This window comes from Mycena indigotica (assembly GCF_014461135.1).
Source record: "Mycena indigotica strain 171206Taipei chromosome Unknown Mind.scaff0003, whole genome shotgun sequence".
Lineage (NCBI taxonomy): Eukaryota > Fungi > Basidiomycota > Agaricomycetes > Agaricales > Mycenaceae > Mycena > Mycena indigotica.
Genome location: NW_023503002.1, coordinates 779,435 through 794,467, shown reverse-complemented (window position 1 = coordinate 794,467; position 15,033 = coordinate 779,435). Strand labels below are relative to the sequence as shown.

The 15,033-nt window shown below is 53.2% G+C and overlaps 6 protein-coding genes across 6 annotated transcripts; 3 read left to right on the top strand and 3 right to left on the bottom strand.

The window, feature by feature from the left end:
* Positions 1-390: 390 nt before the first annotated feature.
* MIND_00302900 (uncharacterized protein) lies at positions 391-1,479 on the bottom strand (the record flags this gene model as incomplete). Its single annotated transcript, XM_037359891.1, has 3 exons — positions 391-997; positions 1,054-1,361; positions 1,411-1,479. 3 exons carry the CDS (start codon positions 1,477-1,479, stop codon positions 391-393), a joined length of 984 nt encoding a protein of 327 aa, XP_037222776.1.
* A 941-nt stretch (positions 1,480-2,420) lies between these two features.
* Positions 2,421-2,882, bottom strand: MIND_00302800 (uncharacterized protein; the record flags this gene model as incomplete). The annotated part of the gene is made up of 4 exons (XM_037359890.1): positions 2,421-2,519; positions 2,570-2,764; positions 2,812-2,826; positions 2,877-2,882. 4 exons carry the CDS (start codon positions 2,880-2,882, stop codon positions 2,421-2,423), a joined length of 315 nt encoding a protein of 104 aa, XP_037222775.1.
* Positions 2,883-3,125: 243 nt separating this feature from the next.
* On the bottom strand, positions 3,126-4,884 carry MIND_00302700 (uncharacterized protein; the record flags this gene model as incomplete). The annotated part of the gene is made up of 4 exons (XM_037359889.1): positions 3,126-3,285; positions 3,326-4,270; positions 4,317-4,830; position 4,884. Coding segments are annotated over 4 exons (1,620 nt in total).
* Positions 4,885-5,953: 1,069 nt separating this feature from the next.
* MIND_00302600 (uncharacterized protein) lies at positions 5,954-7,734 on the top strand (the record flags this gene model as incomplete). The annotated part of the gene is made up of 4 exons (XM_037359888.1): positions 5,954-6,226; positions 6,284-6,588; positions 6,641-7,340; positions 7,393-7,734. 4 exons carry the CDS (start codon positions 5,954-5,956, stop codon positions 7,732-7,734), a joined length of 1,620 nt encoding a protein of 539 aa, XP_037222773.1.
* Positions 7,735-7,856: 122 nt separating this feature from the next.
* Positions 7,857-9,616, top strand: MIND_00302500 (F-box domain-containing protein; the record flags this gene model as incomplete). The annotated part of the gene is made up of 2 exons (XM_037359887.1): positions 7,857-8,279; positions 8,339-9,616. 2 exons carry the CDS (start codon positions 7,857-7,859, stop codon positions 9,614-9,616), a joined length of 1,701 nt encoding a protein of 566 aa, XP_037222772.1.
* Positions 9,617-13,358: 3,742 nt separating this feature from the next.
* Positions 13,359-14,927, top strand: MIND_00302400 (F-box domain-containing protein; the record flags this gene model as incomplete). The annotated part of the gene is made up of 3 exons (XM_037359886.1): positions 13,359-13,641; positions 13,692-14,497; positions 14,544-14,927. 3 exons carry the CDS (start codon positions 13,359-13,361, stop codon positions 14,925-14,927), a joined length of 1,473 nt encoding a protein of 490 aa, XP_037222771.1.
* Positions 14,928-15,033: the final 106 nt, after the last annotated feature.

The window sequence follows — 15,033 nt, the reverse complement described above, 5'->3', positions numbered from 1 at the left end:
TATTATAAGGAATTTCACAGTGATTTAATGTCTCTAGACCACAGAAATACTATCCTAGAATAATTTATCATCCTGCAGCCATAGCAACATAATAATTATATCATATTTCTGTCATTTTCTACATATAAGGAAGACAAAAATATATTGATGACTTTTAAACTGTATTAAAACTATTTAGAATGTTTTAAAACATTTGTTGAACCCTTTCTGTTTGATTTGTCTCAACCCACAAACGGAAACAAAAAGGTTGGAGCCCTACTTCGGAACGCAGAAGTGGATGGTCGAACTGAGCGATCGAGGTTATTGTTGGGTTACTACTTAGTACTTAAGGCGTAGCCAGATAATAATTTTGACTGCTGGTTATAGCTAAGTAGTGGATGTGAGTAGTAATTATAATGTATCAAAGGAGCTCAGATCTAGTAGCTTCATCGTTGTTTTGTGTCGCGGAAGAACTGCTTCCTTCAATTCAGCGACCAGCTCCCGCATACCAGCCGCCTTCTCCGTCGAAGTCGACTCCGAAGTCTCGCAGCTGGGTTGTACGACGAGGGCCTCCAGTCCCGAATACGACTTGAGGTATGCGACGGCAGCGGCGGAGAGTCGGTTGATCGTCACGGATTTGAGCTCGATGCGACTGCGAAGCAGGGCGTCCCAGACGGGGTCCCAGTCACGAATCCCGACGAGCTCGAGAACGCGAAGGTTGGGGGAGAGGCAAATGATATCCTCAGCCGGAACTTGATTGAGAATGTCTTGGGATGGGGTTGCAGGAGGGTGCATGGGGAGTATGCGCAATGGGAGGGTAGCAGTGAGATACAGTTTCGGCTTGGGATGGGCGGTCGCGCATGACAGTTTGAGCGCGACCAGCCCTGAAAGTCGGGGTAGGGCAAGGTCAACATAGTCCGGCTGGATAAGCTCGAACGAGGCCAGCACGGAGAACGCTGGCAACGTGCCGCAGACCGTATCGTAGAGCCATGCCGGGTCATCGTGCGAGATGCGGAATCTACAGTTGCTTTGGTGTCAGGCACACATTTCTGCAAAAAGAAAGAAAAAACGCACACTATACTGGTGATGCGACGAGCACATGCGTGGATGGCGAGCAGCAGTCCTTTTACAGGCGACTCCTCGATTATAGCCGACGCAGCAGAGCATGTCGGAATCGGCGTTGTTGCCCGTGCAATAGTTAGTCGTTTGGCATATCGAGACCACCCAGTGCTGCCCGCGTTCAAAGCCCGGAAGAATTCGCTAGTCCTCTCCCAGCGCAAGCGATTGGTCGGAATATATATATTCCTACAAAACAGGGGCTCGACACAGAGTCGAAGGATCGTGTTTGTGGCGCGCAAGGACGCCTGGTCTGCGATGCAGAGCTAGAACTAGAATGAGTATCTCCAGCATTGAGAGAAAAGTAGAGCTCACATGAGAGGCAATCTCGTATATGAGTTCGTTGGGTAGATTCTGGAGGGAAATCATAGCTGGCGATAGCATTTGGTGCGATAGTTCTTATAGCGTTGGTATTGGGCGGAGCTGGGCGGTATTCGGTTGGTTCTCCAATTGTGTGTGTGAAAGGCAGCTTGTACGTTGCAACGGCAGCAACACGCTAAGGCAACGCTCGACGGAAGTGACACTAAGTGGCGCCAAGAAGCGAGCTTTCCCACCTTAAATCGTATCGCGGGAGTGTAAGGGGGCCGCGGAGTCGGAGAGCAGCTCGGCTATGGCGCACTAGCGGGTCGCTTATCGACATTCGACTGCCCTATGGTGCCGCCGGCCTAGTCACCACTAATTTGTGACAAGGCGATGAGCTCAGCATAGAATATATATTTTCATTATCCCTCTTACAAAAGTAGTTGAATTGAGTCTAGTAAACAATCTGTTAGAGGGTTTTCCCTTAAAATGCCTCAATAAATTTTCGATACTTTGAGACTGAGCGGTGTTATATAAGCATCACGTGCAATGCACGTGGCCTCCAAGGAACACGATAACAGATGATAACGCGGGTCAGATACATGTTGAATCAAGCTATCTATACATCAAACTGACGTGCAAGGGTCTCTGGGACACGCCTGTGGGACTTATACTTGTGTGAACTGAACTGCCGAACCCTTGCCTGCGCGTCCTTGCAATCTAAGCCGCCATTATATGCATCAATCCATCGCCACATACGATGCTCCCACTTCCGAATGGTCTCCACTGAGATGGATGCCAACGACTCATCGAAGTTCTTCTTCAAACCATCGAAGGTATAGTCACAAACCTCCCGCAGTCGTCGTTTGACAGCTCCCCAAAAGAACTCGATAAAGTTGAGTTCACAATGATATTTGGGAAGGAAGATGCAGAGGTGGCCGGCCTCTTCGATAGTTTCTTGAACAAGAGATCGTTGGGCCTTGAAATCAGGCTGTGTCTCCAGTATCCGGCGACAGCAGCAATCATCACGATCGGTGTTGCATGGATTCTTGCACTCTCGAAGAAGCCCTGATCGCCAAAGTCCACGTTCTTGGAGAACAACGCGCATCCCTTTGGGCTGATTTCTGAGTTTGTCGTCAGAGTGGGTTGCCGGGTAAATCATTGGCTGAGGAACACGCTTCTTGTCAGCATCAAGATACCAGCCATCGCGGAGTCGAGCTTGCTTGCCGCCTGGATTAAGGTTCATCCGTTGAGCCAGCAAAGCATCCTCGGAATAAGCTGAATGACCCTGTGAGTTGTCGATCATGAACAGGGCTTGATATCCTGGGCCATGGGCAGCCTCAAATGCAGGTATGATCTTTTCTTTCAGCTGAAACATGCTCAGTCAATGATAAAAAAAGAACGATACATACACACCTGCTTCACGAAGAGCTCGCCATTCCAGTAACCATCATAGTTCTTCCCGTATTCAATCGTCTGACCTGCATCTTTCAGATGTCCACATGTCGATGCGATAACACCGCTGTAATGAAGACCACGACCCTTCCCCTTCTTTCGCAGCGGCTGTTCACCTGCTGGACCCCAACTCTTTGCTCGTCCGTCATGTGCTTGACAGGTAACCTCGTCGTGCGAGCAGAGAACAAGCTGTCTCTCGACCATCACACCCTCGCCCTTCTCAACCAATCGCTCAACCTCCCCGACCACATATTCCACCAATCGAGGCTTGTGCTTCAACATTGCGGGAATGAATTCCTTCTGTCGGTAAGCCACCACATCCGGTCGCTCATGTCCATCATAATAAAGAGCCTTTTTATGTTCTTGATATTTCCAGCCGAATTTGGCCAGCCATTCGCGAGCTGTCGAAAGCGAGATTGTTTGTCCCAAACCGACCTTTATGCCAACACGTGGAAACAGTGTATTGACGACATACTTTCGAAGGGCTTTGGGTATCTCATCGTCGACCAGATGTCGAAGATATTCTTGGGCTTGAGGTGAGACAAATTTGGCTCGCACGAATTCAGAGAACTTTGCCGGATCGGTAACCCACTTGTTAGAGCGGAGATATGACAGCAATTCGTCGCGGATGGCAGGATCGTCAAGCAAGCTCTCTGTCTTTGAATGGTGGCCACGGCTGGATTGCGGGAGGATACGACTGTTAATCCAGTCATGGACCCAGATGCGCGTTAGTCGACTTCCCCACTCTGGTCCAAATCCATTGGCTTCTGCAGCTCGCACAGATGCATCCATCAGCCGCCGATGACCTTTAACCATCATGTGAAGACAGCTTTGGACGCAACGAGCACGCCGTGCTTGGAGGCTGTTTTGTCCCGCCTGGAATTCAGTCTTCTTTGAAGTAATGTGCTTGTTTATTGCTGTCAGAGCATCTGTCTGTTGCTTAAGCCGTTCTTCCCGTGCCTTCTGACGAGCCACACGGACAGGTACATCGAGTTTTCGGCGTTTGCGAGGACGACGAAATAGTTCTGCAATCGTTGGTGCGTGACTGTCGTTCACTGCTTGTCTCTCTTGCTCATCACCATCGTTGTCAGACTCCCACTCCTCGTCTTGGAAGTCTGACGCGTATCCGCCCACAAACACATCATCGTCATCATCAATCTCGATACTGCTTGCCACATTGGAAGTCGAGGGAATGGGTACAGGCTCAGGTGGAGGTGGAGGTGATGACTGGCTGGCTTGGAATTGCAAGAATCGTTGGAGGTCGAAGACTCCATCTTGGAGAATGTCACTGGGAAGGGGTTCCCAAGCTGCGGGACTGGGAACTGGCAGCGGAGCTGGCGGAAGCGAAGGTGGTGGAGACACTGTGGGTATTGCAACAGGTACGCCTCCAAAATGCTTCACGAAAGTCTGAGACTCAGAACTGACAATACTTTAGAGTCAGACGACATGCTGGATGCTGAGCATACCTTATTTTGGATGCTGCGGCGGCAACTTCGCGCTCGCGCGCCAGTTGGCGGTGTCGGCGCTCAGTGCTCTCGCCAGGACTGCCCTTGGTATGCACGCTGCGTCCCACTGTCACTTCCGCCTTCTTCCACTCCTTTGCCGTTCGCTTCTTCATTATCCCTCCCCACTGCTGCAAACTACGCAGTGTTTGCATTTCCCTCTCCATCTGGCCGCGAAGGCATTCAATCTCCTCTTCCTCATTCAGTGGCTCAATGTCCAGAATGCCCACTTCCTCCTCACTGGCACACTCATCTACCCGGTTGATGTCCCACTCCCAATCATCTTCGGTCCACTCTTCAACATTGTGGGACACTCCACCTTTCCAGGTTGTCGTCTCCGAGTCATCGTCGATGGAATCATTTTCGGAGTCGGAAGAGAGAATTTCGATGGTGTCAACCGGAGACTTCTTGTGTCGATGGGAGCGGGCAGTCCTTGCAAGGCGCAGGTAGCGTTTTCTGAGTCGTGTAGGCATGTACACTGTGGGTAGAAGCTAAAAAATTCATTTGTACATTACAGCCGGCCTAAATTACTTGTTTATTACGTGCAGAAAAAAAACGGCTCGCTCGCTTTGAGCGGTGGCTGTGCTGATTTGTCAGCTGTCACAAATTAGCGGTGACTAGGCCGGCGGCACCATAGACGGCAGTTAAGCGGCCAGACTGGAACCGGGAGTAGAATGATGGCCTGAGCTCAGTCAGCAGTCGACAATGCAGAACTGGAATGCACTACCAATCGGCGAGTATTGAGAAGGCGGCTCTAGAGTGCTTCATGTTTCTGGATTCCGGAACCGGAAGCTGAGAGGTTTGAGTCCTGAGTAGGTAGCTGTCGACTTGATCCGTGGCTGCTGTTCAGTGGGTCTAGACGCATCATATCCTCAGCTGACGATTGGGCCGAGATGAAAGATAAGGCTTACCCACTCGCGAGATGCAATATTCCGCTCCGCTTCGATCCTTTTTGAAAACCCCACATACTAGTAAGTACTGGTAGTAAGTATGCGCATTTCCATACAGGTACACACTCTGGTCCATCGACACCGGTCAAGTGGCACAATGAATCGCTTGATGAGATATTTGAGTTCCCCTGCAACAATTTAGACGCCCGCGGGTATCGTCGACAGGTCGTCTAGATGGTAAGTCGCGCAAAAAAAGATCCGTGACTCGTGTGACACATAGCTCTTCGCTGGCCATCGCAACTGCAGGAACCGCCCGCAACCACCGCTGTCTTGACACTCTCAGAAAAACTGACACTGGATAAGAGACTTCATCAATGTTACGGGGATTGATGCATCTGCCGTTTGCAAAAGCTGTTGAGCAAGAACATTCGGACGAGCACCGGCAGTTGCAGTGGACCAGTGGTCAACTTGAAACAGTGTCGAACGGCATAACCTGCTGTGTATTTCACCGTGATGGTCGACCGTGAACGCTAGAAAACTTACTTCACATGGGCTGAGGGGGAACGGCTCTCGTCGTGGAGATTTGAATGACTGGTGAGTCCTTCTCAAAGAACCAAGCGACATCTAAATTTAAAGCAATACAGCCGCATTTCCATATTCCGCCTCATCCATTCATTGTAATCGCGCTCTTCTACAAACTAGCACTCCGCCATGCGACCAACAGGGAAATCTCCTTCACGCAGTTGGTCCCCAGGAAGAGCTAATCCCATTCTGGGTAACCTTGAATTCGAGTTCTTGTTACTCTCGGTTCCCATCCCACCAAATCGGAAACATATCACCGCGACCCACGCTCCCAGGCTTTTCCCTACAAATAAGCTGTTGCGGAAATGCTCAGCCTCCCCAATTTCACCCTCCTCACTCCCTCATCTCATGGCTTCCCTCGATGATTTAGCGACGGAAATTGTGCAAGAGGTGGCTTCACATGTGAGTATTCAATTAGTTTTTGACTTGTTCGTCGTCAGATAACACATTGGTATCTAGCTTGCTGTTGCGGACCAAGGAGCGCTGCGCGCGACTAACAAATACCTACAACTTTGCGTTGAGCCCCTGCTGTGCAAGATCATCTTCATTCCAAGCGATCAGCTCTTCTCGGACAACACCATGCTCTTCATCCGCACATTGGCGAACGGGAAATCGTGCTGGTCGAGATATGGGAGAACTTTGAGCATTCGTCATCAGACGACCATGGGGCCCGGCAGTCGAAGGGGGTCAGAGCCCGAGGATGCCACGCCTGGACTCTTAACCTCCGCACTCTTATCGTGTGCTCGGCGCATAAGAACCGTCCGGTGAGAATATTCAGTGCTTCTCTTCTCTATTCTTCGTGTTCACCGACTGTAGTCATTTCGTCTCGCGGGACGACCCGCCTTGGCTATATGACGTCATCTGCTCTGTCCTCCCAGCATTTCCCCACCTCGAAAACTTCGACCTCCGACAGCTCGACCATCCCCAAATCACGCTTCCGATATTGTCCCATCTCTCAACACTTAGAATCTCCACATCCCCCTCGTTGCCCGAACCACAGCAATTCCTGACATTTGGTCTACATTGGCGGTTACTTGTCGTTCATCCACCAGCCACCCCATCCAACTCCCTCCCAAATCCAGCGTCGATTGAGAATGTCGTCGCCAATTGCCCTGATCTCCGCGTCCTTGAACTCTTGGGTGTGCAGGATTGGCAAGACGTTTGGCGCACAACTCTTCGAATTGGGATTCATCTACAATCGTTGACCGTCGATCGCATAACGCCATCTGTGCTCGAATATCTGAAGTCTTACTCCGGATTGCAAGTCCTCGTTATTCAAAGAAATGTTCACGATCGACGGAGTCCAGCAGAGCTTGACCCGCTCGCTCGGGAATTCTTCGACGAGGTGTTACCGCTCCATAAATCTACCCTCACAGTTCTTTGCTGTCCCATGCAATACGAGAACGAGTGGTCAATCAGCCTTTCCAACATTCAAGCCCTTGATTGTCTGAAGAATTTGGAGCGGTTGGAGATGAGCGTTAACCAGGCTGCTATCGAGAGGAGATTGCCTTGCTTGGTGAGTAAGCCCTTGCAGTTTCTTCCAATATCGTTCTTATACTCCGCCCTAGAGCGCATTCTTCGACACAATCATCGGTCTCCCGCATATCAAGCATATTGTCCTTTCGCTGGCTCTTGCAGAAGCAGAGCGCGCCCGCGTATCCGCCATCTCCACGGGTATCCTCCCAAACAATGAGCGACAGATTAAAGAGGCACTGAGTCCGTACCTGGGGGTGTTCTCTGATAGAGTTGTGGCTCAAGTCAATGAGCTCGATGAGGCAAAATTCGTGCTGAGCGACCAGAACACCGATTTGCGCGAGTATCCGTTTCGCGGGTTTCGCGGACCGACTGTGTCGGGAGGGGGTTCCGTGTGGGCCGCAGTTGTATCCCGACGCGGAGAGTTGGTCATTTAATGTAATAACTTGGTGCTGACTAGCTAAATCGTAATCATCCAAGTACTCAAGTATCTACTAAATAGGGCAAAATTTTTCGATTGATCCCATCACCGACGTGACAAGGCTGCTTTTTGACTTTCATGAGTGACTTCACTGGCAAAGCTTCAACGTTGACATGGTCCTTCGACGTATCCCCTTTCCTCGCCAGCCTCAGCGCGCGAGAGCCATTATCTTTCCATGCTAGTACTCTCGGCGACTCTACCCTGCGACGTGCTGTCAATGAGGTGCCTGACGAAATCATGCGGTACAAGGCCGGTATTCAACAGCTGGAGGCTTTGACTACGAGGTTATCTGCCCAACAACGGCAACTGACTCGTTATCTTGAGGACTGCCAGTCCGCGCTCAAATGCCACATCCGCCAATTGCCTGCAGAGCTGCTGGTTGACATTCTGGAGCTTGCCGCGGGGCTGCTGGGGCCCGGAGAGTTTGGGAGATCGGATTTGGATACAGAAAAATCCGAGCTAGAGCGCCTAGGACAGAAAAGCCTCCTTCGGCTTGCCCAGGTATACTTCGTTACTTATACTAGTATTTTCTAGTTTCCGCTCACTTTTGGCGTAAACAGGTCTCGTCGCATTGGCGGTTGATTGTGATGGAAACTCCGCGGCTCTGGGCAAATATCCGCGTCGATTGTGATCTCTGGCCTGACATTGACAAGTCTACGAATGTCTTTCTTCCGCTCCTTGCATCGACATTGTCCAAAAGCGCCAATCATCCACTGACCATCGCCTTTTTGGGCCCGGATTCAGACGATGAAAGCTCACAGTCAGTGATGGTCCGTGCATTGTCCTTGATTGCTCACCACGCTTTTCGCTGGGAGGATGTCTTCATAAAGATCGATTCATTATCTCTACTCCTCGAGTTGCCGTTTGAATCCCCGCCCGTGTTTCACCAACTTACGACTGTGGAATTCAGCCTCTCTCTGCCAAATGATGAGAAGACATTCGCCCTCCTCCAGCACAGTCCGCGGCTTTCGAACGTCACTTTCACGGGAGATGTTCCAGATGTGATCCTTCCCTGGGAGCATATCCGTGCTTTCGCGATGTTTTACCGCTATGATTCTGACTGGCGGGCTTTAAAATCTCTTACAAACGCAACAATGGCTTCACTCCGGGAACTTGGCCCTGACAGCTCCTTCTACATCGATATGTGCCTTGCACAGCTAGCAACTGGCACGGACCCGGACCTCCCAGTTGCTTGCTCACCTCGAAGCCCGCAGACTCCGGTCCTCTCCAATATAACGTCATTAACGCTCAGCATCTGCCAAGAACAATCGGACAATGTCGAACTCAGCGATTGGTTCAACGCGTTCACTTGTACTGCCATGTGGAAATTCCGGCTCGTTCCGCAGCAGGATCCTGACCCGCACCAGTTTCCGGTATGGGCCCCAGCGGCCTTCGCCTCCTTTGCCGTACGGTCAAGATTTGAGGATACACTCACGAGCCTGGCAATCATCGCCGTGGTGACGACTGCGGAACTGCTCTCAGCCCTCGAGCTGCTTCCGAAGCTGGAGCAACTCCTCGTGTCTGACCTCCCGGCGCAAACGGGCCTCCCGGCGGTCATCACGAACGCGCTTTTACTAGCACTGGCTCAGAGGGACGCTGTCCTTATACCTGAGCTTCGTTCCATTACCCTGTCCAGCTGGTTGGACTTCGCCGACGACACTCTGGTAGAATTCATCAAGGAACGCGGGGCAGATATATTTCGCCGCCCTCCGCCGCCCACCAGCCGCCCACCGCCGCGTCACTTAGCCCCATCGCCGCCCACCTCTGTCACGCTGCCGCGGCAGTCACACCAGTGGGTGGGCGGCGGGTTGGGCGGCGAAGTACATGATCTGACGTAATCATGCACTTCGCCGCCCACCGTCGTCGAGCAACGTCATGAGGACTCTGAAAGTTGGCGGTGGGTGCCATGGTAATGTGCTGGATAATAGATATGTGTAAGAAACACTCACGCTGAGGGCTGGCGTCGTCTCCGTTGGCTTCAGGGCCGCGGCGGCCCTGTCAACGCGCCGCCCAGGGGTGGGCGGCGAAGTACTTTAAGGTTTTGGGATTTTTGTTGGATTACATAGTCTTGTGTGTTCTATACACTATAGTGAAGACCCCAATGGATAATTTGCAGTTGTTGTGCTGCTATTTACATTCTAAGTAATGATAAATCTTTAGGGATTGTTGAATTCACATGTTACACCATGTGGAAAACCCCCCTGATCTTGTAGAATTGGAGTGTCCAACAACTATATAGGGCTTCTGAGGGCATGGGACTTGGACATCTAGTAGTTTACAAGCCACTTATGGTATTTAGAAGCCGTCCCCCTCGCATGGCCACCGTAGTGTCACCGACGCGCCACGCCCACTGCGCTTTTGTTCGCACGGCTCACCGGCGGGCTTTGAGTGGTGCTGGAAAGCTGGGCTGTGCAACTTGAGGGCACCGAGGTTGTTGTTGGAGACATTGGTCAAGTCCTGTGAAGGCAGAAACGCACGCGGGCCCGGCACGCGGCGCACTTTCGCTTGGTGGTCGTGGCGGTGGAGTCGACGGTGCGCGATCGGCGATGCTCGCGTGAAGTAACAAGATATGTCGAGAATGCGGGTCCGTCCTCGACCGGCGAGTCGCACGGGGAGCAGCCGAGTCGCACGGGGAGCAGCCGAGCCGCTCATCAACTTGAAGCCGCGTACCAACTTGAAGCTGCGCAGTGCGGCAGCGGCGGGCGGCCATGTGCTTTGGGTTTGTGTGAGGGCACCGACGTTGGGTTCTTGAAGTCACAGGGGGGGCCGTGGCCGGGGGCATGTCGGGATGGTGGTGGAGCGGAGGCAAGATGCAGTGATGACTCATCATCTGTCAGCCGCCGGTGTCGACGCCGCCGGCGAACGTTGATGGCGACGACGACGACGGCGCGGGCAACGCAACATGCGTTCACAACCCGGAGAAGTGGCCAGCGACGAAGGCGACGGCCTTGTGGTGACAAGGAGTGAGGTCGATGGAAGAGAGGCGCGCCGCAGCTGCCGCTTACTGGGGTGGGCGGCCATGTCATCGCCGCCCTCCTCGCTTGGCTGAGAGCCGCCCTCTGTCACACGAGAGCCGCACTCAGTTGTGCGAGAGCCGCCCACAGCCGCGGCAGCACTGCCACGAGCCGCCCACCACAAAAAGAGGGCGGCGAAATTCAGGCAAAAAGCCGCCCACCGCCGCGTCCGAGCCGCCCACCCAAAATGTCCAAGGGCGATGCTCGACAACGAAGCCACCGTTCGAGCCGCTCGGTGGCGCGTTCGAAAGGGCTCGTCGGGGGCTATCGAACGCCCCAAGAATGTTGTTATTAGGTGAAGTACTTATAAAGATATTGTCTACAGAACATTCGTGGAGCCGCCCACCAGCCGCCTCCGAGCCGCCCACCCCAGAAGCGGCGAAATATTTTTGCCCGACCTGGAGTGATGAATGGACACTGGCCACGACGGCTCAGAATCATAGCCAGCGCCGGTACGAAGGTCCGCTTCTACCTTCCCGATACGACGCCGGAAGTTGCTCAAGGCACATTGTGCTTCAGCTGCATTGATGGCCCGGAGCCACCGGGATTCGAAGTTGGGTAGACAAACACGGTCGTGGTGGTCTGGGCTGCAGCTAAATTGTCGAGTAACGCATTGGTCGGCGACCTTCAATGCGCGGAATGCTTGCCAGGAAATGGAGAGAGAGGCGTGGACAATCAGTATGCGTTGCGCGTGGAGAGGCGCCAAAGTCTTCAAATTCGGGAAGCTTAGGGGCTGCGAGAATGGGAGCGCGTTTGGGGGTATTTTGGTAGGAAAAAGGTCTAGCTCTCGTGTGTAGAGGAGAGTCAGAAAGCGACGTCGTCCGTGCTTGTCACCCGCATCCATAGCTTCGGAGGAGGGTAGAGAACCCGCAGTAATGCGCTGAAGCCACAACTTTTCGATCGTTTCGACAAGCTTGGTGTTCAAGAGCTGCATCGCCAGATCGAAGAGCCTGCCGAAAAGGGCTCCAGACAGCATGGTCGCGTGTTTTGTCACGATTTCAAGAAGGACCATACCCGCCCATCGCTGCCAGCCCTCCATCTCGTACTTGTGCGCGAGCTGGGAAAGCGCCATGATATCTTCAAGCGCGTCGAAGGGGATCTCTTGCGGAACAAGCTCGAAACCACTGTCGGAACCATTACTTATGCGAGCTGAGGAAGGCACAAATAGCCGGAGACGCACGGTTTAGTAGTATATTTCAGCAAGGCACGGAAATCGCTCGCACTCTCCCCCTCCAGCACTATGGGATTGTTGTCCGACAAGCCCTCAGCGGGCGAGGTTGTATCAAACACGACATTTGCGACACTTACGTTGACGCTCAAGTCCGACACCCCGTGCCGATCAGGTGTCGGATTTGGACAAAATGTGTGACAGTGTAAGATCTTCCCGACTGCTCGGGTTGCGGCGCCGGCCGCGGCGGCCGGGGTTTTCCACCCCGGACCCCCGACCAGGGCTTTGCCCTGGACCCACCCTGCCGGGAGCCTCCGCTCGCCGCGTGGCCCGCTGCGCGGAGCCTTTCCCTTCTTTTCTCCCTCTCTTTCGCCTTGGATACTCCTAACAAGTCCTTTTTGGGACTAGATTGCGGCGCCGGCCGCGACGGCCGGGGTTTTCCACCCCGGACCCCGACCAGGGCTTCGCCCCGGACCCCACGCTGCCGCGGGCTGCCGTTCGCCACGGGGGCCCGCTGCGCGGAGCTTGCCATCCTACTTTATGATCTGCCGTGTGTCACATTTCCTTGTGAATCCCCCAAACGGGAGTGTCGGACTTGGCCATCAGCGCCTTCAAGTGTCGCAGTTGGACAAATTTTCATCATTTTCTGTCCATCAATTACCGAAAATAGTATGTGTCGTACTTGGACTAAGGTGTCGTGAGTGTCGAAGATGAAATATCCCGTCAGCGGGCAGCTCGCCCTGCGGTAACCCAAACATCGTCGCGAACACGGGTGAGTCGCGCACCAGGAGTGACTTTTGGACCTACATTATAGATCTCTCAGGACTTGATTGTTACAGATGGGGTAGACACGTACCCTGAAGAGCGTAGTCTCGACCCTCAAAATGCAATAGTCGCCACAGGACGGCGTCTCTGGGTAGAATGACGCGTCTCGAGTGACGACGATGTCGGAGTCGCTGCGCTGTCGTTTGAGCGGCCGCGCATCGACGGTACCATTGTGTTCACCGAGACTTGTCTCTTGCGTTGTGTCCATTGCAGGAAGATCGCATATTGTGGCCCAATCAGCGGAACGTTCAAAGACACGTCCCAATTGGGCAGCAATACCGGCTGAATAACATCTTTTTTGAAGGATCAAGTGGTGATTCTCTCTAGCTCCGCCTCTTCCGTGTCGAGCTTGAGCGCGGGCGCCCGAGCGACCAACAGAGTCGCTGCGCGGCCTGGTGCTCCGAGACCTGTATTCATCCTGGATGCCCATGGTTAGTTATGATATCAACAGCCGCTGATTTTCGCGGGATCGTGACCAAATGCGGACAGATTTAGTGTACATTACGCTAGCACGTGCCACGCTACATATCTTTCTCACCCTTCATCACGATGGGCGTGCAGATCGCAACCGCCATGGCGAGAGGGCTGCCAACGGCAAAGACGAGGAAACCGCTGCCCGTGCTGCCGAACGAGCTGCTTATGCTCGTCTTCCGCATGGCCGACCGCGCCACGCTCAACGCGGTAGCGCTCGTTTCACGGGCCTTCCATGAACTCAGCATGGAGGCACATGTCACCGCGCTCGCATGGAAGTCGCAGGCCCTTGCAGAGTCCAATATTGTGTTCTGGCGCCGGCACAACCATGCAGTCAAGTTGACGCATGTTAAGCGGCTGGCGCTTTGCTTTGGCCGGAGGCGCGGTGTGTCAAGTTCTTCATGCCGATTTCCTGACTAATTTTCCATTTTGCAGATATACCTGAGCACACTACGGCTGCTATCTGTAATTTTATCCCGTCATTCACACACCTTCAATCGTTGTTCATGGTTTCGACTGCGCTCCCGGATGATTTCTTCTTCGTTCTGGCGCGTCTCGAGCGGCTGACGGCACTAACTTTATCTTCGTGCGCTATTCCTGAAATCTCAAATACACCTCATATTCTCCCCGCGGTCACCTCGCTCAGGCTTTCTTATCCTGTGGACAAACTCACTGGGAGGCATGAATATGTGCAGTACTTCTTCTCCTTCTTCCCCCGGCTTTCCACTCTCGCGACGGACTCGCTTCAAGACGACGAGATTTCGCTTACCCAAGCTCAAGCCGCGCAACTCGTCTTCCTCAATCTAGGCAGCGGATACTCCACAGGCAGCGCGTCGAACACAATCGAAACCTGGTATGAGTCTCTCCAGCGGTTCGACTTCCCTGTATTGCGGCGTATATCCGTCATCTCCCCAAGTCTGTACCACCACTACACCACAAATTATGTCCCGCTGGCTGAACCAAGCAAACCATTTCCGGCGTTGGAGGACATCTTCGGCCCCTTGGTGTTTGTGGAGAAGTTTGCCGCTGCCGCCCCCAAGCTGTCTCGCGTGGCGGTGCAGAATGCCCTAACGAAGTCTGTCATCGCGCTCCGCTTCGTTGAAAGCCTGGCTGCACATCCCCTCCGTAGGCTTGCGATAATCCTCACCACCTGGGACCCCGACGTTTTTGCTCGCATTGCGGAGTTGCATTCAGGACTAGAACGACTCGAAGTTCTGTACTACCAAGGAACTCCTTCAGAGGTATGCGTGTTAGACCGTAAAGGGCTGCTTGATTCACCTTGAATAGAAATTCATGCGCGAAGTGGGTACAATCCACCTCCCCAAGTTCTCTACATCGGGCCTCAAAGTGCTCCATCTATATGCACTACCGACGGCTCCGTCTGACTGCGAGGCGTACTTCAGCTCGCAGCGGTGGCACCCCGTGGAAGTACAAGACAGGCCGCGTCTAACCTTTGCCAAACTGCGCCGTTTTGTCGAGGCGTGGGGCGGGGCAGCTCCGACGCTGAAGCGCGTCCGACTGGGGCGGGAGCCGTGGAAGACCTGGGTCCGGGACGACAACTTCGACTGGGAGCAGCGGCGCGGGGAGCAGGTGTCCACTCGGGGATGGGGGAGCGTGCGGCAGATGGACAGGTATTTGGCAAATACCGCCATGTTTGCACATGGGTACTAAAAATGAAATGCTTATCTGTGAAGCACTTCCGCGATTCATCTCTTGTTTCATTACACGCAATTTGTGAAGCCGCTTAGTCATGTGTGTGTGTCACGAGTGACCTTGT